This window comes from Streptopelia decaocto (genome assembly GCF_964273445.1).
Source record: "Streptopelia decaocto genome assembly, chromosome: 6".
Classification (NCBI taxonomy): domain Eukaryota; kingdom Metazoa; phylum Chordata; class Aves; order Columbiformes; family Columbidae; genus Streptopelia; species Streptopelia decaocto.
The window spans coordinates 35,097,004-35,119,966 of record NC_138660.1 but is presented as its reverse complement, the minus strand read 5'-3'; the positions used below and the strand labels follow the sequence as shown (position 1 = coordinate 35,119,966).

The following is a 22,963-nucleotide window of genomic DNA, read 5'->3' as shown; positions in this document are numbered from 1 at the left end:
TCCCGCCCTAGATACCCGCCTGTTCCCTAGATACCAACTGCAGTAAGTTAAATCAATTTTTCTTTTGTGCAGCACACTAGTAAATGTCAGGTTATACATACGATACATTTCAGTTTTAAGTGCCAATCCATGGGGTGTCTCTAATTTATTTTACTTTAGCTTTGTGTTCCTGTACCCGCACATGCAAGGCCAATTTGCAAACCTTTAAGAGATGCAAGAGTAAAAACGCATTTTCACTTAGTATCTTTGACTAACAATAGCTTATATCTGACACAAGCATCTTTTATTTATTAACTTTTTCTTTCCATAGCCAGATGGCTCTTAAGCATTAAGTATCTTACAATATAAATAAGAGAAACAGTATATTCTGAATCTTTCTTTTTAAATAGCTTTTTAGCTTTTTTAAGGTATATATATATTGGTACCTTTATAAGAAGTCAACAAATTGTTCTTTCACCCAGTATTTTAAAGCAACTCATTTTTATCACATCAAAACAAAGAATTAGAGTCCTTCAGGCTGTAAGGGACCTCAGGAGGTATCCAGTCCACCCTCTTGCTCAAAGCAGGTTCAGCATCGAATTCTGATCACGATCCTGTTGCTCAGGGCTTTATCCAGTTGGCTCTTGAAAACCTCCAAGGTTGGTAGATTCACAGCCTTTCCACACTCCTGCCTTGATGCCTGACCATCCTCACAGTGATTATTCTTTCCCCCCCACCCCAATCGTGTCAGAACCTGCTCTCTTCCCATTTAAAACCACTGTCTGTTTCACCGTCCTGCTATGCATCCTCATAAAGAGCTTGACTCTTGCCTTCTTAGTAACCTCAGCTTGTATGCTGGAAGGCTGCTATTAGTTCCTACCTTAAGGTTTGGTATTCTGCAAATACTGAAAGTAAACTGGCTGTTACATTTTTAAACACGTTCTCAATGGTGCCCGGGTGCTATTTAGATGATTACACAGTTATTTTTATTGTGGTTCCTGACAAAAATGCCAGCTCATCTGTGCTGGACAAAGGCAGTTTGTAAGAAACAGGCCATCTTTCCCTAAGAAGTTTTTGAATCCACAGTAAAATAAGACTGTGGGTGACAAGAAATACATAAGGATAAAAGCTTCTCAGTGCAATGGTGTGATCAATACAATAAGCAATGGTCTCTGATGGTATCAACGATATGAATAGCACTAAGATAACGATTAAGCACAAATCAAACACTTCCATGAAATAAAATTTTCTTTGCTTCCTTGGGTAAGGTTGGTTGAGAAAGACTGGATGTGCTCTTAATCATCATCCATCTCCCTTTGGCGCTATAAGAAAACAGAACCACTAGAGTCTGTGGAAGGGTAAGCTGGAGCTCCCGGGATCGTCACGGGTCCTCAGGAAAGTCCTCATCTGAGCAGGAACAAAACCAGCCCCCCAGCTGCACAAGTCCAGTAGCCTGTCTCAGTGTTTCCAAACCCCACTCCCCTGAGGCTACACACAAGCTTTTGGAAGGTGTTCTCCAAATGCAATAATCAGGTTGGTCATTAAACAGTCAACCTCTGCCCTTTAAAATCCCATTTTTACCATGCTTTAGTTAATAGAACTACTTAATCAAAATGAAATTGTTTTGATATTCTGTAGATGGCATTGGTGACAAACCTGGCATCGCTTATGAGCTCAGAGGAAGTAAATCAATCAAGGCAGGGAGAAGTCCACACCTAACATTTATTGTGTACAATTTTATCAGTCAAACCAAAAGTCTGGTAACAACCCTGAGGTCCAGCAAATTCTGCAGCAAGTATAGGAGGCAAATAAGAACAATTACATGCAGATTTTCCTGTGCAAAAGCACAGCTTGGCTAGTGACAGGAGTAGCTACCCCAACAGCAAGGCACACAGCACGGACATTCATATCACGACCTCCACTGTCACCTACAGACTTTTACACTAACACATAAGAGCGTCAGATTTATAACGGACCTCCTCCTGAAAAGCAAGGACCTGACTAAACTCATCTTGAATTTTTCAAAGCATACTCTCTGAAAGGCTCGGATTCTGTTTTCACAGTAATGGTTATGTGCTATAAATACCTTGATTTCTTGCACAACCTGCAAACAGCAACTTTAACCTTATATTTCTCTCTGTGTGCTGACTAAACCAAAACGGGCTTTGCCTGGATGACTTTGGACTTCATCCAGCCCAAGCACATGTCAAAGCCCAGACCCAAGACACCTCTAAGGGCAGTGGCAGAAACAGGCGCTGTAGCCTGCAAGAGACACAGTTGAACATCATGAAATCACCAAATTCATACAGACTTCTGAAATTCAGACTACAAAAGCTAAAACAAAAGACTCAAGCTTGCCAGCATAAATAACTATTCAACAGATTCAAGATGGGAAAAAAAAAAAAAAAGAACACCCCACAATAAGATTGAAGGAAGCAATCTTAAAATCATCTAAAATTCACTAGTGACTCAGTGAGCAATACAGGCCTCAATCAAAAGTGACAGATCACTGGCAAAAACAGAAGAATAAAAATATGAAGCCTAACTGCACTCACTACAAAGCTTTTGTAACTTCCCTTTTAGGAAATTTTGCTCATCTGATAAGAAGAACTAGCAGATTCAGCCATACTGTGCATGTCATACAAAAAAAAAAACCACCAAAACCAACAACTCGTAAGGGGCTTTCCTAACCTAAGGGGCTTCTGTAAAGCCTCGTGGGCAAAACAAGAAGAGATGGCAACCACACTGCTGAGAAGAACACGGAAATCCACACCAGCTGAAAAATAATCGCCTTAATTTATGTAACTTGCTCAAATACATCCTGCATTTTTGTCATTTTATTGCAGTTGCCCAGAATGATTTATAGCCACTAAGCCCTGAAACAAGTATACTGTTGCACTGCAAAGTGCTCGTTGCTTTTGTCAGTCCCTTTGCTCAGCACTCGACTCCCCTGCTTAAGGGTCACCTTAGTTTTAAAATAAAAATCCAGTCCTATGCAACAGCAGACCTTTACCCTGCTTTAAGGTGTTCGGTATGTCCAGCTCTGAACCAGGAAAAACTAAGCAGTCTGTAACCTGGTTCACTACTGAAGTACAACAGCATCTGAAAAAAAAAGCCAGAAGAGATATTTGATCTCAGGTGGGAAGGGTGAGAAGCATCTCATTATGCTCTGTGCAGCATGAGGCAGTGGGGAGAAGTGGGAGTATGAGATCTGCAAGCGCTGTAGAGTTACCCCTACACACCCCCTTTTTAAATACCACTCATCAAGAGGAGGCGAGGTCTGGTTGCACCCGGGGCCAGCATATAATGCACAATGGTTACGGAAGCAACGACTTCCTGGCTTCAAGTGCAGCATCGGGGAAGCTGCACATTATCATTTTGATGAGTGAATTATTTAGGTGACTTCGTTAGGTAGAAGCTAACAACACACATCCTGAAGGTGATCATTCTCAGAGCTTTTTCCCTTATAAAATGTCCAAGAGTTCATTGTTCAACTGGAAACCCCAAGAAAGAGCCAACAAAGACAGGAAATTATGCTGCTTTTTTGAGCAGTGAAAAATGACTATGTTGACTTGCCACATAGCTACAGACGTCAGAGTTTTCAATCTATACAAAGCACCCCTTAATTCCAATGTACTCAAAATCATCTGCTGCTAAGGCTAGTAATCAAAGTTAGTGTCATATTTTTTGTGGATGACTGAAGTGTTGGTTTGCCAACACCAAGCCATAGAAAACTCTCTGATCCCACTGTCAGAGAAAGTTTAAAACACAAGTCTGCCCAACTAAATTACACCTGCTCACTGTGTGCAACTACTTTTATGTATTTCTGCAATAACTATTCTCAGACCGATTTAAACTTCTTGCCAACATGCTTAAGATACAGCCAGCAAGCCACTTTTTGTGACTGATGCCATCCCATTCAAATATTCAAAGGCTCTTCCTTGGATGTTATGCAACTGTTCACTTTATTTGCGTAAGTCATACTTTGTCAGACATAAGAAATCTGATAAAGGTTTGTTGTACTTCTACAGAACTTAAAGTCTATTTAGACAAGCAGCACCTGATTTGCAGTATTCCTGTAACACAGCTGCTGAATATAGCTACCAGGTAAAACAACTGCTAACCCATGGCAATGTTTTTTCCATCTCCACTTGAGCAACAAGTGACCTAAACCAGCAAGTTCCAGGAGCACACTGTGAGTTATCACATGCTCCTTAGCATCGAAGCAAGAGTGTCTATAAATGACATCTATGCTTAGAGGTCAAACCAGCATATTTACCTGACTGGTTTTGCATCTGAGTTATATATATAAGCACACTTTGCACCACTTACTCATATGACAATGAGCCTATGAATCACCTAGGGCTCGGTCAGTCCACATCCTGCGTGACTCCTCACCTTTCTCTTAAATGCAAATTAGTATTAAAAAGCAGCATGTTCACGAACCTTAGCCTATACATAAACATAAGGATTCCCTTCCAATGCCCACGTACCAGTGTCGATGGTTAGACAGACAGGCCCATTATGGACTTGTCTAACAGCTCCTCTCGCATTCATACCGTGACAGTGGTGAAGCAGAGTGACAGTTTATGTCAACGAATGACTAATCCATCCATTACATTTTTATGGTCACATGGGGGCTGGTTTGAAACTTTATTTAGAATATATTTAACAGGTTCAGTTGGCCTATATGCTTCTATACCAAACAGAGCAGTAAGTAGCTTACACTCTAGTACTGATTTTTAAAAGAAAGCCTTAGGAAACTCCATGCATTGCGAAGAATCAGCTACCTTACCCTGCTGTCAGTCGGCAGCAGTATTAAGTACCTCCCTCACTAGCACCTGTCCAGAGCTGTTGTGAATCACACCCCGTACCCCAAAGCAGACTGAAGTCCAAGCCGTACAACCCCCGGACCCCCGCACACTCGCCGGGCACTCAGCGCACCCCGCTGCTGCTCGGACAGGCCGGGCACCGCCAGAGGGGTCCCGCGGGAAGCATAGCCCAGCTCCGCGGTTTGACAGCCGCCCAAGGGCACACACGCAGCTCCTCCGCGCAACCGCGTGTGCTGCCCCTACCCCGCGGGCACGACGCGGAGCCCGGGCCGGCACCCCAATCCCCGCCCCCGAAGCGGGTTGGGTGGGTGCAAGCGCCTTACCTGCTGCCGGGCGGCCGGGCTGAGGCAATCGGCTGCCGCCTCCATAGCTCCAGCCTGCGCTTCCCGCCGCTAGCGGCCGTGTGCCCCCGCCGGCCCGCGCTGCTGAACCCGCCCGGCCCGGCCCCGGGGGCGGAGCGCTGCCGGAGCTCCCGGCCGGCTCAGCGCTCCTCGGGCCGGCTGCAGGGCACGAATAAACCGCCCAACTGTTGCTAATTGCCTGCGATTATATCAGTACGGAGCTGAGCTTAAAACGGGTGATCAGCGCTGCATATGCTGGTGTTGGTTCTATTCTTTAAGTAATAGCATTGCACTCTAAGCAATGGGGAAAATTGGAGCAAAATAAAAGACTAGTTAAAAAAAAAAAAAATCTAATCGGCGTCTGAGAGTACTGCAGAAGAGCGATCAGGAATAGTGGCTGGACATTAAAAAAAAAGGGGGGAGAATTCTACATTTCAAAAGGTCTCATGATGAGCTGGATGAGACTAGAACACACTAAGGAAAATATCCAAAGCATCAGAGGACACGAGTGTTTTTAAATTACACTAAATGGGACAATACCCCGAGAACAATTCAAGGCACAGTCAGAGCAGAAATCTTGGCTCCACGAACATTGATACCGCCTCTCGAGTCCCGCCAATTCCACCCACAGTGCACACACCTGTCCCCTTGCAGAGACAGGAGGGCAGGGAGGAAACCACTGGCGCAGGGAGAATCACCGAAGCTTAAGTAGCTTATTTTATCCATTGCAATTCTGCAGCAGCAACGACAGAAAACACAGAGAGTCATCTCTTCCTGGCACCGGATTTTCTCCGGTTGCCGAGACAAGCAAAACAGGTTGCTCCTTAGCAACGAAGCCCTGCACTCACTCTCCTTCCTGGCCGGCCGGCACAGGTTGGGGAGCCCTGCAAAGCCTCCACCCAGCAGCTGAGCTCAGTTTTTCCATGAGCTGCCAGCCCAGTACAGAGAATCTGTTTTTTTCCCACTAGCAGAGCACACACTGCTGTGCTGCTGCTGCTATTTTAGCTGATTTGGAACACTACTTTACATTTGGGGGCAATACTTCAACTGGATTCATTGGCAGTCCCTGGACCCCAGCCATGTCCCACTGTGCCTGGAAAGGCCAGACATGTTTCCTTTAGATAAAAGGTATTAGGGATGTCTTAACTTTCACCATGGCCTTGGGAGAAACCCCAGTTAAGTGTGTGGAAGCTCTGCATTTGTAAAATAGACTGTGGTTTTACGTAAGTCACAGAATCACAGACTGGTTTGGGTTGGAAGAGACCTTAAAAGATCAGCCACTCCAATCCCCCTGCCATGGGCAATGACACTTTCCACTAGACCAGGTGACTCAAAGCCCCATCCAACCTGCCCTTGAACACTTCAGTGATGAGGCACCCACACCATCTCTGGGCAGCCTGCTCGAGTATCTCACCATCCTCATTCTAAAACATTTCTTCCTAACATCTAATCTCAGTCTTCCCTCTTTCAGTTTAAAACTGTTATCCCTTGTCCTACCAGTACAGGTCCCAGTAAAGTGTCTCTCTCCATCATTCCTGTAAGCCCCCTTTAAGTACTGAAAGACTGCAATATTATCTTCCATCTCCATCTTTCATTAAACTCCAAAACCACCTCTTGATTCATATCTTCCTTAATTACAAGGTAAAGGACCCAACTTTGCTTCAAAAAAAAATAAACTGAGCTGTCTTAAATCCGCTTCAATGCATGTACAAAATAAAGAAACTAACTGATACAGAAATAACATATGTTCCTGTGAAGCAAGAACAGAATCATATGCCTCAAAGGGATTGTTTTTTATTTAGAAAAAGTCAGGTTTAAGCTACTGTGAAAGATGACAATTGGAGGTTGAACAATACACTATAGCCTTGTGTTCAGTTTCTTCTGGGTAAACATGTTCCAGATGGAGGGTATGACAGGTATGTCGGCAGAGCAAAATACATGACATCAGAAGGGAAAGAGAAGCCAGTCAATATAACCTGCCCAGCATGCTTCACAGGCAGTCAACATTCAGTACAGAGAAAACATCTGTAATTTAAATCTATGTTTAACAGATACTCATTTCATTCCCCAGTATATACTGAAATCAGAAACTAGACCAACACGATGTGACCAGGAAATGCTTTCCTATTCAGGTGGTATAACATACAGCCCTAAGCCCATTATTTAAAGCTGATGAAGTTCCCAGTCTGCTACAATTTCCTTATCCTCCCTCAGCACGAGCAAAAAGCAACAGAAACCTACAGTAACTGAAGGAAGACCCCGGTGTGCCCTGCAGTGGTGCTTTCTGCCTGCAGATGCAACTTGAGCCATGGCCCAGAAGTGCCTTCTTCACAGCTGATTATGATTTTTGGATTTCTGTAATGCTTGATACTGTTTACTGCACCAAAGTTAAATGCTAAGTTTGTCTTTTGTGAACGGCCCTGAGTCCAATAGAAGTTATGTTCTAACTCCCAAGACTGCTCAGCATTTAATTTCAGTGCAGTAAACAGTATCAAGCATTGCAGAAATCCATATATCATAATCTGCTGTGCATAAGGCACTTCTGGACTATGGCAGCTCACCCCAAAGCCTCCAGGGGCAGGCACTGGGGTTAATTCTTTAGGAAATATGTCTTACCCAAGATGTAGAGGTTTTAATAGAAGGAAAGGAAAAGAGACTGATGTTAACCATGTAAATCTGAAGCATCATAACAACTCAGCATGAAGAAGTATGCATATTTTCATCTTAGCTTAAAATAGACAATTCGTTCTGGGTTGTTTTTTTTTTTGTTTTTTTTTTTTTTTTGTTTTGTTTTTTTGTTTTTTTTTTTTTTTTAATGAGAATTAACCTCCCCTTACATTCCCTGGCAAATCTCTACTGTTTTTTTACTGTCACTTGGAAGAGAGACTAGAGATGCAAGTACCTTCTGTACAAGGCATAGTGAGGACTCCCCCACACACCTTTTTCTAATTACTTTCTAAATCAATGTAGAAGCAAAGATGTTTGTTTTTATCTGGTTTACTTAAGGAAGCACTTCATACCTCAGGATAAATTCTAACACACAAGTGTGCTATGGACCTGCTGGGTAGGAACTGAAGGACTGGGAGGTCTTTTTAATAGTAGTGATCTTCCATTTTTTTGTAATAACAAGGCTGACAGCATTCAAAACACACACTTCAGCGTGCCTGAATTGATTTTAGATGCAGTGAGCCCCCTTCTGCTTGGATTTCCAAACAGGTCCCAACATATTTCCCAAGAACAGGAATTCTCTGTACACCCACATCAACACACTCTTCCTCATCTCTTCTTCCTCCTGGCTCTCAACACTCCACCAGATCCTTCAGACACTGCTAAATAAAAAGCAAGTGCATACAATTCTGTAACTACAGGAGCTTAGCCACAATCTAGGAAGCCAATGATGCATTTTACTTGATTGCTTGCCAATGCTATTTAGCATTGTTAAGCTGATAGCAGTTACCTCTGACTCCTTGCCCTTCAAATTGCTGCTGTGTAACTTGGGGGAGCAGGTGGGTACTCACAGCGCCTAGAGAACACTGTTTGACAGTGGAGTTTAGTCTATATTTTCTTTTTTACCCCCTCAATAATGCAGCATCTATGTAGTCATACCTCCCCCAACACTCAGAAAGATAACCAAAGGATCTAAAGCTCTGCTAAATATTGTGCCCTCAGCGCCTGGTTCTTGTGTCTATGCATTCCCCATCTGAAATGGACATTGCAAGTGTGACCTGAATTCAGGGACACATCCAAGCAGGTAGAATGTTCACAATGGAAATATGTATTACACGTAGTACAATGCTAAACTGAGCCTAAGAAAAACAGGTAACAGAAGAGATTGAAAAGCGGGGGGGGGAAAAAAGTGTTAGATGATGCTTTCATAAACCTGGTAGGTTAACTGCAAGTTCATCTTAAGTACTTATAAGCCAAAAAAAATTATGATGCTAAGGACAGCAGCTCAGTTTCTGATGACAGACTCCTTAGCTCTCCATGAGGAGCATACTTCACCTTTGCAAACATTTACACACAAAAAATGTGTGCTTGCACACAACACAATGCGTTCCTCCACATGTACAGGCCTAAGTCCTAAAACTCAGTTTCACAGCAGCGCAACCCTTTTTACCTGTAACTACCGAGGAGTTGTGTCAAAAGGCAGAGGGAAAGATCATACAGTCATCTTCAAGGTATGTTAGAATCACTGATGATTCAAACAAATTCCAAGGAAGCCTGGCCTGCAACACAGGTCACACCCAATTGATTATTTTTGTCTTCAGGACGTGTTGTGTCAGAGATAAATGAAGAGGCATGGAAATGGGGTTTCAAGTAGGAATAAGGCAGGCAAAACCTTTACAGACAGGTTTAAACACTGAAAAAAACTGCAACATAGAGCACACCAGCTCCAGCTTGGCCCATCTTAGTATTAATTCTTAAGCAGTACCAGCAGCCACCACCCAACACTATCTGGCACCTACATATGTAACTCGGCTTATTTCATTTATATCTAATAAAAAGCAATTCTTTTATTTTCTTTAAGTAGTATCTCTTAGAATTTCAGTAATGTTCCTCCATGTCACATTTACTACTGGTCTTCCAAACAGTGGGAACAGACAAAGCAAGTCTAATTCCGTGGAGAAAAAGGCTGGAAAGTATGTCATATTAGAAGAAAAATTTAGTTACTCAAGCCTATTTTTTTTTTTTCCTTTAAGTTCATAACCTTGTTCTTCTAGTGTTCAAGAAAGTCTATAAAAATGTATGGAGATACACCCATCTGAAGTTCACAAAGACAGAAGAAACTCCACATGCATCTCACTTGATCATCCCTGTCTGCTGTGGGCATCCTGGCACCCTTGCAGCTCTGCTGGCAAAGTTAACAAAACCTCCTTGTAAACCGTAACCAAGGCAATGGACTCAAGTATACACAACTGAGTGCTTCTTAGGAAAACAATGTCCGGTTTTCATCACCAAAATGTACTGCCAGTATCAACAGATTATTTTCTATTGAGGCTCGAAGGCGACGCAGCAAGGAGGAGGAAGGAAACGGCTGAACCAGGCACAAGGGCTTCTCACCACGCTCAAGTCAGACAAACTGAATCGTGCCGCTGGGGAAGCTGGAAGGCTCTTGGGTAGCCTATACATGGTATATTTATCATTCAGCTCAGGGAATCCATTCAGCTTCCAAATTCAAAAGCAATGCTGTCTTGAACATTTGGAGATTTATATATTAATGCCTCGCTACTATCAAAAAGCCAAAATTTGAAATATGGGTGTATGAAAAGTTACGTGATCTTTCCATTTTAGAAGAGACATATTTGAGAATATTTCTCATAAGCCAATAAATCCATGACCTACTCTTAAACTCTGTTCCTTTGCTTAATAATAAAGATAAAAAAAACAAACAACAACACACAAACCAAAAACCACGCACAGAATTTTAAAAGATCAGACCAAAAAAGAATGACATTTGGTTAGGAGCACTTCACAGAACCTGAGTATGTAGACATCTGTGTAAAAAGATGACCCAACCAAACAAAAACCAAACACACATATGTGATCCAGTAAGAGAATTTTACCTGTAGAAAAGTCTCTCTTTGCTGGTGTACCCACATATTAGACTTTGCCATCTCCCAGGCTCAACCTCAAACCCAATCAGCTTTAAAGATTTAGCAGCTGCCTTAACCATTTCCACCACAACTGCAAATTTACTGAATTGGAAAACCAGCAGTAATTTCAAAGAATATCACACAGAAGGGCAGAAGTTCTGCACCTCAGTCCTACCCATCATTAGGTGGGGAAACACAAGCAGCATTTGGAAACTCTGGAAATGCCACAGTTACCTCATCAAGCTTTCCAACTCACATACAAAGAAAGCAACCAACATCCAAGTCACAGTAAAACCCAAGTTCAAAAATCCAGCCTAACAACTAAACATAATTATGTCCAGCACAAATATTTTACTTTAATCACTACAGAGAATAAAAATCTGAAATGTATAACAATCTCCTCTTTACCTTAAGATCTTTTGCAAACACTGAAGAATCTCATTATCAAACTTCTTTAAAAAAAAAAAAAAATCACTTTGGGAAATGCCCAATTTTTCCATATGAAAGTGATAATAAGGACATCTACAGAGGAAAACTGACCAAAAGAAATGTTACGGTGTTTCCCATGACCACCCTAACTGCAACCTAAACCTATTTTTCTGAACCAGACTAATTCACACCATGCAATCCTACAAGACCGAAGCTTGGTGGGAGATTAAATGATATGTTTCTTCATGGAAACTTTTTCTTGTGAGAGCATTCCAAGACTGATTTTCTTGTTTTGTTTTTAAAGTTTCTCAGAGTGCCTGAGCTTTGTTTTTCCCCTTTTCATCAATTTCCAAGTGCCAGGAGCAGGGAGTATGAACAGGCAGACGCTCCCCTCTGACATGCTGATGGTGCTGTTGCGCATTATCTCTGTTTATAGGGTCAGCATTCTTGGTCATCTTGCTTAACATTTTGAGCCAAAGTCGGAAAAGAGGAGGAGGGTAAGAGACCCACGACTAATGAGGAATTTACACATGAACATTGTCCACTTCAGAGAAACATTTGCTGTTGTGTTTGCCAGGAAACCCAGAGATATAATTTAAGCATGTGACCAGAAGCTGGAAAGTTGTGTTGACATCGACCTTTTTATTCCATAAAGGAGAATGTTTATTCTGCAGAACGCTGCAATGAACAGCATGTACGGCTCTACAATGTGAGAGACAATTAGGGAGTTGTGTCCTGCTTCATAAATTACATTGCCATGCAGTCACAAGAGGCCACTGCTAAAAATATAGTCTAAACAATAACTGAACTCTACCATGAGCATGCATGGATTATCGAAGTAAATCCTGCCACAAGAAATTGACCTTAAAACACCTGTTAAAAGTGAGGTATCTTGTAATCATTTTCATAGATTCTAGCAGTGTTTTAGAGGCATCTATTCCCTTGGTATTTTTCCCCACCCCTCTTGGGGTTTAAAAGTGATATTGTTCTAAAATTTACTAGTTGCTCAGGAAGGTGATATGGTCCCTTTCCTTCTCCTACCTGTCACATACCTTCACCTGCACACTAGTAATAAAGAGCTTGTTGACAAGTTCTTCGGTGGCTTGTGGTTGGTGTGGTCTCAGTAGCAACATTGGTTTCCCCTTGCACACCACAGCCCTGGCTGAGCTGCAAACTGGATACCACTTTTAAGATGCACCGGACTTGTGGTAGGAGGGAAAGGAAAAATGCTTGAAGCATGTCCTTCAATTCAAACAAACCCCTCTCCATGGGAAAACGCTGGAGAGCCCAAAGCAGCTTCAGAGGCAAGATTCAGAAGAAAAATTACCATGACAATTTATTAGTTTTGTAGAATCCAGTAAAAACAGAGATTTTCATAAGCACTGTAGCTCCAGAGCCTGGACAACAGGAAGATCACTGCTTACAAATGGAAAGGGATCCATCCTACATGGAGAGAGTTTGTATATAAAGGGCATACCACTTCCACTGCTATTTATCAATAACAGGGTTTAGGTAGTGTATCGAGCAGAGGACCAGTGCAGTATCAACTACCCACATTTACATCACTTCTTCCATTGGCATTTCATCTCAAAACAGCTCTCGTCAGTAACTGGCTGCTCCCACCAGAGAAGAATTTTGATACCATTCTACAGCCACTATCTCAAGGAACAAAACCGCATGTTTCATACACCCTATATAAAACTGTACTCATATACTTCAGATCGAGACTATTACTCTTGTAAAATAGCTTTGAGGGAGTTGACATTGACCTTGGAAACAACTGGATCACTCATTCAAGTAAATGAAACAGAATTGTTGAGGCTACAATGAGACCTAGAAGGAAAAAATTAAACAAAAGCTGCTAACTGACAGTATTAGTAAATATAAACTAGAATTTCACAGGAAAAGCATACAAACATTCCTAGTCTTGTCTCCTGAAATACTTATTTGCATGAAGCTGCATTCAGTGTTTTTTTTCACTTGCTTTATCCCACTTCTTTATAAAAAGAGGGAAATTTCTTTTTTACAGTGACCACACTGACCCTTTTAGTTCTCCCTCTATTAGATCAGCAGTCTTCTGCAGTGAGTTTTCCTCCTTTAAAATTTAGATAAAACTGAAACTCAACACACACAAGTAGAATGATTGTATTCCGGAGCACTTTTTAAATACCGTATTTGTTTCATTGTAGAACAACCTTTGTAACTTAAGTTGCAGAGTTCACTGCAGACTTTGGAAAGCATAAAGCAATGTGGGGCAGTATGCAAACAGGGGTACCCAAGGGAGGTATGAGCTTGTAGACTTACTGTGGGACAGTTTTATCCTATGCAAGCCTCAAAAGGCTTTAAATCTGTCTTTATTACAAAAATGTGGATGTTTGGCATTCTGAATTTCTTTCTTTGGAGAGAAAAAAAAAGCCCAGTATGCTTGCTATAATACAGGCACCACCGTTATTCAGGTAGTGCAAATGACTTTGTAACATACAGACCTGGATAACTTTTGCTTAAACCAAACAGGGAGGTCAGCAGGAAGACTCTCAGTAAGGAAGACACATGCAAAATTATTTCAGCCACTGGTACGTATTACCAAGCAGCAAACACATTTGTCTTGACCATGCTCACAGAGAAAGTAAGCACAATAACCAATTTTGGAGCCTGCAATAAACAGCAATATTTCATCCGGCTTCTTTACAACATAAACACAGCTTGGGGAGGGCTCCAGGGCTGGGTGAGAGCCAACATCTTTTTGAACACAGATAGAAACAGAGTTTTTGTTCCTGACTGGTAAAAATATTTAAAATAGGAACTGAAATTCAGGGACTGCTACAGGCAACGTATCCTGTGGGTACCAGATCCTGGTCTCCACTGAACTGCAAGTTTCATCTGAATAAAAACTGGCAAATCTTGATCACAACTCTGCACCTACAGCACATTAAAACGTGGATACAAACCTCAGCAACTGCTTAAAACAATGCTCAAACTACCAGGCAAGAGAATTTAAAAAAAAAAAAAAAAAAAAAGTTACAGGTACTGTTTTAATGATTACCCAATCTGTGGCAAGAAGTTATATAAGCTTTAAGAGAGGGCATACATACAAGATTACATTCTGTTTCTCAAATCAAGGGCATCCACTTTCTGGTTAAATCACCTTAAAATAAAAATTTAAAAAACAAACAAGCAAAACCCAAAAAAACAAATACCCCAAAATCAAACAACAAAACCATACCACAAACCAAAACCCACCTTTACTTGCAGCACAGACAGAACAAATACATTCACAAGGAAGTATATGTACACCAACACCACAGTGTCTCCACAGAGCTGCAGTCTTTGCATCCAGACAATTTTCTGGCTGATTTTTTCTTTTAAGACCAAGTAAAACAAAGATCAGAAGTTTCAGGTAATCCACTGAAAACTCCCCCAATGCTTTTGAAGAGTTACGCAGGCAGTAGCAGATTTCAAATGTTATCAGATACCTAATTGCTGAAGCTGCTGGGTCAGAAACTAATGAGGAGCCCAGTTCTTGGCCATGCAAGTTATATGGTATTGAGAAATTGCACAAACAGTTGTGTGAAGTCAAGATGAGAGACAAAGGAAAAAGGTGCCGAAAATACTGCAGACTAAATAAAGCACACAGTGGGATATACAGAAAACATTACATAGGATAAATTGGTGAGGAATAGAGAATAAAAGAGCACAAGAGGGAAGGGAAATAAGATACAGTGAAAATTAAGTATAAGGAAGGGGGAGGTAAAAAAACAAAACAAAACAAAAAACCCCCACACACACACACTAACAAAAGCATCAGAGACAAGCACCAAGTTTTAGATTTAACAGCCATACTCCAGTCCCCATACACAAAAAGTTCAACATCAGTTCAGAGAGTGAAACTGAGCAGCTCTCAATGCTATGACAAATTGTATCATTATTTTGAAACGGTGTAAGATTGGAATTAGATCATGTGAACTGCTGTTATTTCAGTGTCACGCTAATGTGAGACCTTTCCATTTTGCAATAGGTCAGAACAATTTGTCTCTTTTAAGTTTCAGCAGGAAAATTTTGAAGAGCTTCATGCCAAGAACTAGTCAATGAAGTTGCACAGGTCTTTGCCATCAATTAGGAGCAATCCAGAATTCCGCTGTGCTTTAGTTTCTTGTCCAGAGAACAGAGATTATATGTCCCTCTGGAAAAAAAACAACGTAAGTAGTATTTTGAAATCTTCAGACACCACACATTACATACAGAGATTTTATGCCAGCAGAGCAATTGAGAAACTACACAAACTACACAGCTACAACATTTGTATTTATTTGGTATATAGGAGAGCTCACGGGAAGAAAAGAGAGCTCTTTTTTTTTTAATTTAGCTTTCAGGAGCAACTTGCATAATATAGCAGCTCTCTGCAGAGAAGAGCAATAGCCCATGAAGTGCAACTCAGAAGCGCTGACTACAGGAAGGGAGATAAGAGAGAGATCTTAATACTATCAGCATAGCAGGTACCTGCCAAGTCTGGTACCGCTATGATACAGACTACTCTCTGCTTTTTTTATAAAAGTTATAGTATATACTAATAGCACAGCAGTATAAATTCTTGGGGAAAAAAGTAAATTATGTTTTCAAAGTTAATTAAATGCTTTTACAGATTTAGTCCTCTTGATACAAAAGAATGTTCTAATTTGTAGAGGTATGCAGTGAGGCAAGTCTTATGGTCAATAGCGCACTCAGTAGACCAAAGGAGTGCTGCTGATGAATAATTCTATCCAAACACGGAGAATGAACTTCAAGCTTGTTTAAACTGCCCTGAAACCCACAAGAGGGAGCAGCAATAAAGCAAAGCAAACACTTCTGTTTCTAAAAGAGATAGTACTTCCATCACACAAAGCTCGATCCCTTAATTTTCAGTATATATGTTTAATTACCTGACTATTCAGTCATTGAGAATGTAGATGAAAATTATCAGCACCTTTTAATCTGACCTTGGGCTAACAAAGAAGAAACTAGAGTACAAGGTACACTCTTCTGTATTTCAGTCTTCCTCAAATTATTCCCTCTACCAAATGCATTTCAACCACCTACATAAAGAAGTAAACCAACAAAGGTGGCAGGGGGGTGTTTAGAGTTTGTGTTAAGTCCCCAGATCCCCAGCCCACAAAGCCACAAATCCTAGCTAACTTTATTTTGCCAGTAATTCCTGTTTTGTGTCCTTGCTCTCCATCAATGCTTTTGAAGAACTCCAACAAAACTCACACGATTTTTCTTTAACTACCAACCTTTCAAAAGGTTAACAGCTTCTGCATTCAGCATCACTTCAACATACCAGAAAAAAAACAAACACATTAAGAGGTTTGAAAAGGTTCACAATATTGTTTCTTGCAGGCTTCCACAACAATATGACGGTCTTGTTTTTATGTGAAAGAATAGAAAGAAATAAGACAGCAGCGTGCTTCGCTGAGTTAGATGGTTTAAGCAGGAGAACATCAGAGCTTAAAGTAGAAGCTGAGGACTCAACTAAAAGCTTATTTAGAGGCAGAACGACCCACACCACTTTGTCCGCTACCTCCCAGCCCAGTATTTCAGGATCTATTCATACTTTATTCACTTTTCTTAGTTAAGAGCAGAAATTTTAAAGAGAACACATTCGACTATAAATTGTAATAGAGAGGAGAGACTGACAGATGATTTTTTCACAGAAGAGTACTTTGAGACAACCATATCACATCACACAGACAGTACAAGAGTTTAAATCAACTACAATTTGGAAAGAAGACCTCAAAGCCTTCCACGTTCCCAGGAGCAATGATGCTTTAATAGGTAGCAAATCTCTATGGCTCAACAGCACCAATTAACCATGGAAGTTAACAGAGCTCCTTGAAACCTGAGATGCTGCCTGAAAGGAAAAACATCTCCTTGAGGTCACTGAGAATCCCTTGTGACCTTTTGCAAAGGCAGATAAATCCATTAGTTTGTCCCTGTTGAACTCCAAATATCCACCTGCTCTTGCCTGGCAGTTACATTAGGATATTGCGCCAGTGTACTTTTTACAGTTGGGAAGCCCTTGTCTCCTGCGTTACAAGCAGCGTGCTGATAAAAACGTACACTTGCCAAGCCAATTCCAAAAAAAATCAATCTGTTGAAACCTCAAGGGCATGAGCCCTTATTCAGCTACTCACAGCAAACACCAGTGAAACAAGTAGCACTACCTGACTATTTTAAATGACTCTTCAAAAGAAGTAAGAATTGCTGCTGATCGAAATATTACCTAAAAAACTGTATGAATAAATTTAAGATAGAGCTACTGAGAGTAGCCAGATACAAACTGAATTATGGAAAGGCTTACTTGTCTTTAAGTCCAGCACAAACCTTTTGTTAGGAGTGAGTTTTAAATACACTATACAAAATCTGCAGATATTGCATGCATCTTACAGAGTAAAACTTAGGGAATGAAAGTGTGTCAATATAGCACACAGCTTGGATATACTCCATTGACAAGTAACTGAGAAAGCCTACTTTTCACCTCGCAAAAGCATTTAACACTACTTTAGGTCTAGCCAATGCTGAGGAACAGACTTGTGAGCTATTTATACGCAGAGATAAAGGTGCCAAAAAAGGGTTTTAAAAAAAATCTTGAGGTCATCAAGCCTCAGTCTATCTAGAGATGTAGTGTTCCTGCTATACAGCCAGTTCTTCATATAGCTGCTAGCAGATGACAAACAGAATAAAGTAAAACAGGGGAGCAATGAACTGTTTCTCTGGAAAACACATTTAAATAAGCAGACAGAAGCTAGAAGTGCTGAGTATCTGGCCAGCATACAAATGCATTCAGCTTAGCATGCTATGCATTAGTTAACAGGTTTAAGATTTCCTCTAAATAAAACATGTGAAGCTGCAGGATTTTACACCATCACACAATTAATGGAACAGTCACTTCACAGTGGGTAGCAATATCACAAAAATCACGCCAATGCTCCATTCATATAGGGTGAAAAAAGGCTGTAGAATTATATTGTTATTAACTCAACAGAGCTTTTGAAATTCTGGCAATGTCAAGGTTATCTGAAAACAACCTTGAATGTTCAGAAGACACTCCCCAGTTATGTTAGTGGCTCAACAAGAGCTGCAGTCAGCAAAGTTCACTTCACTGAAAGCCTAGAGTACTGAGACTGGAAAAGCCATTGCTGTATATAACTGCAGTTTGTGCAAATCCAGTATAGCGTCCATAGTGGGTCTGGCAAAGCAAAGCTATAATAATCCTCTTCAAATGGGAGAAGCTCTGCCAGAAATCCAGCTATATACTAGAAATAAGCATGATAAACAGGTCTAGGTTTTGACAAAAATGCCATTATAATGATTCTGCTTCAACAAACTGCTTGGAGATGCTCACATGCTTAAAGAACATCTGTCAGATCACCGTGATGTGACACACTACACCTAAAGAGACACAACAGCCAATATCCTGGCAATTACCTGGATGCAAGGAAACATTATACACACAAATGGGTCACAGAGCAATCAAAGGCACACTCAGCATTAACAGCTGGAAATTAGGATGTCAAATAATAGCTCCAAGTGTGCAAAACACTCCAAATTTTTTTTTTTTTAATCTGAACAGCAGGTGAAAAATCCATTCATGTATTATTTAAGAGACAACTAAGTGCACAGTAGCATCCTAAGGAAACTCTGCATACAAAGACACACAAGTGGAAACAGCAAGAAATGGCTAATTGCCTTAATTCTGCAAAAAACAGGCAATGTCTTATTCAGAAGGAGTAAGAAGTCATGTCACATTAAACACATATCAGAATTTGCTTTACAGCAGGCTAGACGTTGAGCACCGATACTGAACACTAGGTATGCAGCAGCTGGGACAGCCAGACACCACAGCCCAACCTCTATCCCTCCCTGCCTAGTTCTTCTGCTCCAATCTAGGAACAAGGCACCCTGGCCCCAAACACTGCTTTGAGGGGTGGGAGGGCAGAAAGCCCCTGCTCTCCAATATTTCCAACAGTAGTCGAGATGCGCAGTGGTCAATGGCGAACACCCACAAAACATGGATCTTTAAGAAACGCCTTGGGGCTGCACACCTTCCCATTGAGGACACAGCAGCTTCTCTCCAGGGCCCCTGGCAGGCGGCCCAGCAGCAGGCTCTGCCCTGTCCCACTTCCCCGCACACACTAAAGCCGGTGTTCACACACAGACTATCAATTACGGACTACACTTGGACACGAGCACCAAATCCAACAAGTGCTACACTTCTCCCCACACACACACGGCATTTTACTTTCCACAGCAGATACAGGACACTACTGAACCTATAGTGGAGAGCAAAGCAGACACTTGCTTTGCAGGTAAATTGCTTGGGAGGTGCCACTTTTAAGTGAAGAGCCACCTGAATACCCACTGCAGAGGATGCACCACACATACCGCACTGATGCTTACAAATCCACCTCTTCAGGGGCCACTGCTGAACCAGAAACTATTTGTGGTGATCTGACCTCCTCTGACAGAAGATTTTCCCACTAAAAACACAAGCAGGATGACTAATTTTAAAAGGATTGATACAAAATTGCCGTTAGTTTGTTCACCTGGCTCAGGTTTAACTCCTTTGGAGATACATCATCCAGTATCATTACAGCTCTGTTGCAGCTCTGTTACTCTTCACAAATAACTATCTATTTCTGCTCTCTTATTTATGAAATATTATTTAACTGCTTGTGTTTTGGTGGCAACCAGAGACCAACTGAGACCAGAACTCACCTGCCTAAATATTTATGCTATCTAATGTACTGTACTTGTGATGGACAATGTAGACCGAGTATAACGCTGATACCATTACTGGGTCAATAGTACCCAAGTGATCTGGCTGATACCATCATCCACATAAAAATAAACTACTTAGTTGATCAGGAGTAAACATGATGTTTGCTCTATAGTAGGTGTTTCATGCTGTTTAGGTTTTGTTCGCCAAATCATGTGTAGACAGCAAAGTAGGCGACAGCTTTAGTATGCTACTACAGGAATCCATTCCTTACTGTCATGCAGACTCACATGGCTTAAATACCATGGAAAAAGAAAGCCTTCTGCCACAGTCACTGCAAAGTCATATATTCCCACCTCCTTACAAAAAACTGCCATAAAGCTTTCATTCTGCCCATCTCTTCAATGAAGAAATTAAAGTATATACAAACTATTTATCACCTTTCCCTCCTTGTGTAGTTTTTATTAGTCCTGTACATTTTACATACATATACTGTTGGGAGTATTAATCATTTTCCCCATATGAGAAACTGTATCTATTTGACCTTTTAAATTTTGCTATGATATTTCATCAGTTGAAATAACAGCCATGCCTCACCACCACCAAGCCAGATGAAGGGTTTATTTTCCCTTAATGATGTTCAGGACTGAGCTTCTGCCATGTGCTTACATCAATTTCACTGCAGGGGAAAGAACCTAAATAGGCCGATTATCATCAATCCCATAAAAACCTCTATCCAAAGGATCAATGAGGTACACACAGTGCAGTTCACAGAGGCAGCTGCAGAACCTGAGTATTCACGTGGTGAAAGCTTTGGTGTTTACAAGAGGAATTCACACATTTCTTCTGTGCTGAACCCCTCTACCTCTTGCACTATTCCCCTTTCACAACTCGTGGGCAGGCAGCACTTGATCCAATCTCCTTAGGGCATTAGTACACAGTGCTGGCACAGCAGCTGCCACCCGTCCCGCTCCGTCCTCCCCAGCAACGACAGCTCCCGTCTTAACTAGACGGACAGAAGCGACAAGGGACAGATGGCAGAGGCGTGCTCACCATGTGCTGCTTTCTGCGGGAGATACAGTGCTTCACAAATCTGTTGCACTAAGAAAAAAGCCTGACTTGGACTGCTGATGAATGCCAAGGGATACTCTATATGACAACAGATTACAGCTCCCTTTTCCTTTGTGCAGCTTTCAAATCCAGTAACGGGGCGCAGCTGAACCAAGAGTGCCTGTTACTCCTTGTCCATCCACAGACTGCCCTGTAGGGTGGTAAAGAAATGATTTCTCTGCTCATTGCCCTGTGATATCTCAGTAAGAAAAAAATTAAGATTTGGCCATTTTTCATCACAGTCATGCTGTGAAATTTCCCCATGACAACACAGCTGATTTACACAACAGTATTTATTTCACTAACAAAAGAAACAAAAGATCAGGAACAAAAGGCATATTGCGTAAGAAAGGGAAAAGAACACCCTAGTGCTGGAAATATGATTCAAGTGTTAAAAAAATGAAGTCTGACTTATAAAGAGTACAGGCGACACAACCAGTAACAACCATGTTCTCTCACTGGTGTGACAGTACCTGGCAGAGGGGGAAGAAATGAAGCTTCAAAGTCCTGTTTATTATAACATCTAAGACCTGACCTAGTTGTGAGACTAACAAGGAGAAAAAAAATTTAAGTGCTGACCTATTGTTCCAAAATTAGTTTCATTAAATGCATTTACTACTAGCAAATGCCATTCTGATGACATGAAAGCCAAAACAAGACTCTAGAAAGCTGTGTGTTCCTCAGAGCATACATCACCCTCCAGAACTTGATTTCTTCATGTCTAGTAGGTATTGATATTCTTCACAAACATAATTGTTAGGGGGTTTTTATGGGCTCCTCTATGTTGCCATAGCAGAAACACTATTGAAGCCCCCAGCTTTGTAGTCCCCCAATGATATGAAGCACCAGCACTGTTCTGAATCCAACAGAACTGCCCAGAAAAACAAATGTTCAAGTCTTCATACAGAGGCAGAGTTCAACTAAATATAAGTAGAATATTATATTCCTGATATTAAAAAAGCATTGGAATTGACAGCATGCAACTGCATTTTTTCTAACACACATGCTGTATACAAAAATAGTCTCTTCTCCTTAAATCAGCTTTTCATTCTTCACAGTAACATTTAAACCTTTTATGCTACAGGGGTTATCTCACCCTGCATTCAGCACAGTTCTTGTGCTTTTTATATTCAAATGTGTTCACTGAAACACTCAAAATTACATTAGACTCATACCGCATGTACCCCCAGGCATGCTCAGTCCCAGGTCCCTAAAAATTATCTGTCTACACATTACTGGGCTTTCTAGGGAACTGTTTCAAAGAGAAACTGAAATAGTTACATAGAAAAAAAGTTGAGACATTCTTATTTTTGTTATTTTAAAATATAAGAACTAATTCTCTTCTTGTTACCACTGTCACCAGCTCAAGCTGGAAAAGATGAAAATCAGTCTTTTACATACTTCTGAACAGATTTTCAGTCTCATGGACACAAAGCTGCAACAGTCATTTACCTAAAGCGTTCAGAGAACACAAGAGTAGGACCTGTACAACATTGTCATCATTAAACCTTTGGTTGCTGAAGGGAAGAACCAGGGTTTCGGGCTCTGGACTTAGGCAAGCCCCAATGGGACAAAGCCACACTGAAGACACAGTTTAAGCATCCTGTCCAGAGGACTCCAAGCTGAGCTTTAAATGCACAACACATGAGAAAAAAATGCAGACACTACAGAGATGGGGACAAGTGCAAAGTGGTTTTGAAGTCACCAAAACTTAGATAGTCAAGAAAATATTTTCATGGACCTGAGCCTTAGATTTCCAATTCACTGATAGCCAATAGGTTTCAAAGTGATGATGTTGCACCAGAAGGCCTTAGGGATAAAGTGGACTGAAATAAAAACTTATTAAGCTCTGTTAACAGAGAGGTATTTACAGAATATGTCTTGATTTTTCCTTATCTAAACTTGGAACAACATCAACAACAGCCT

The 22,963-nt window shown here is 41.1% G+C and overlaps 1 protein-coding gene across 22 annotated transcripts in view; it reads right to left on the bottom strand.

Annotated features, from left to right (window-relative positions):
* Positions 1–22,963, bottom strand: part of LRRFIP1 (LRR binding FLII interacting protein 1) — a 111,826-nt gene that overhangs the window by 67,299 nt on the left and 21,564 nt on the right. For 12 of the 22 annotated variants that reach the window (XM_082057278.1, XM_082057264.1, XM_082057285.1 and 9 more), the window contains exons 1-2: positions 14,991–15,038; positions 14,416–14,534 (exon numbers count right to left, since the gene is read on the bottom strand). The exons of 5 other annotated variants lie outside the window; for them this stretch is intronic. In XM_082057278.1, the coding sequence (XP_081913404.1) occupies positions 14,416–14,534; positions 14,991–15,027 (156 nt within the window). In that variant the 5' untranslated portion in view covers positions 15,028–15,038. Of the gene's footprint in view, positions 1–5,134; positions 5,260–14,415; positions 15,067–22,963 lie in introns of those variants that run through there. 5 more of the 22 variants (XM_082057286.1, XM_082057273.1, XM_082057276.1 and 2 more) reach the window with 3 other exon arrangements.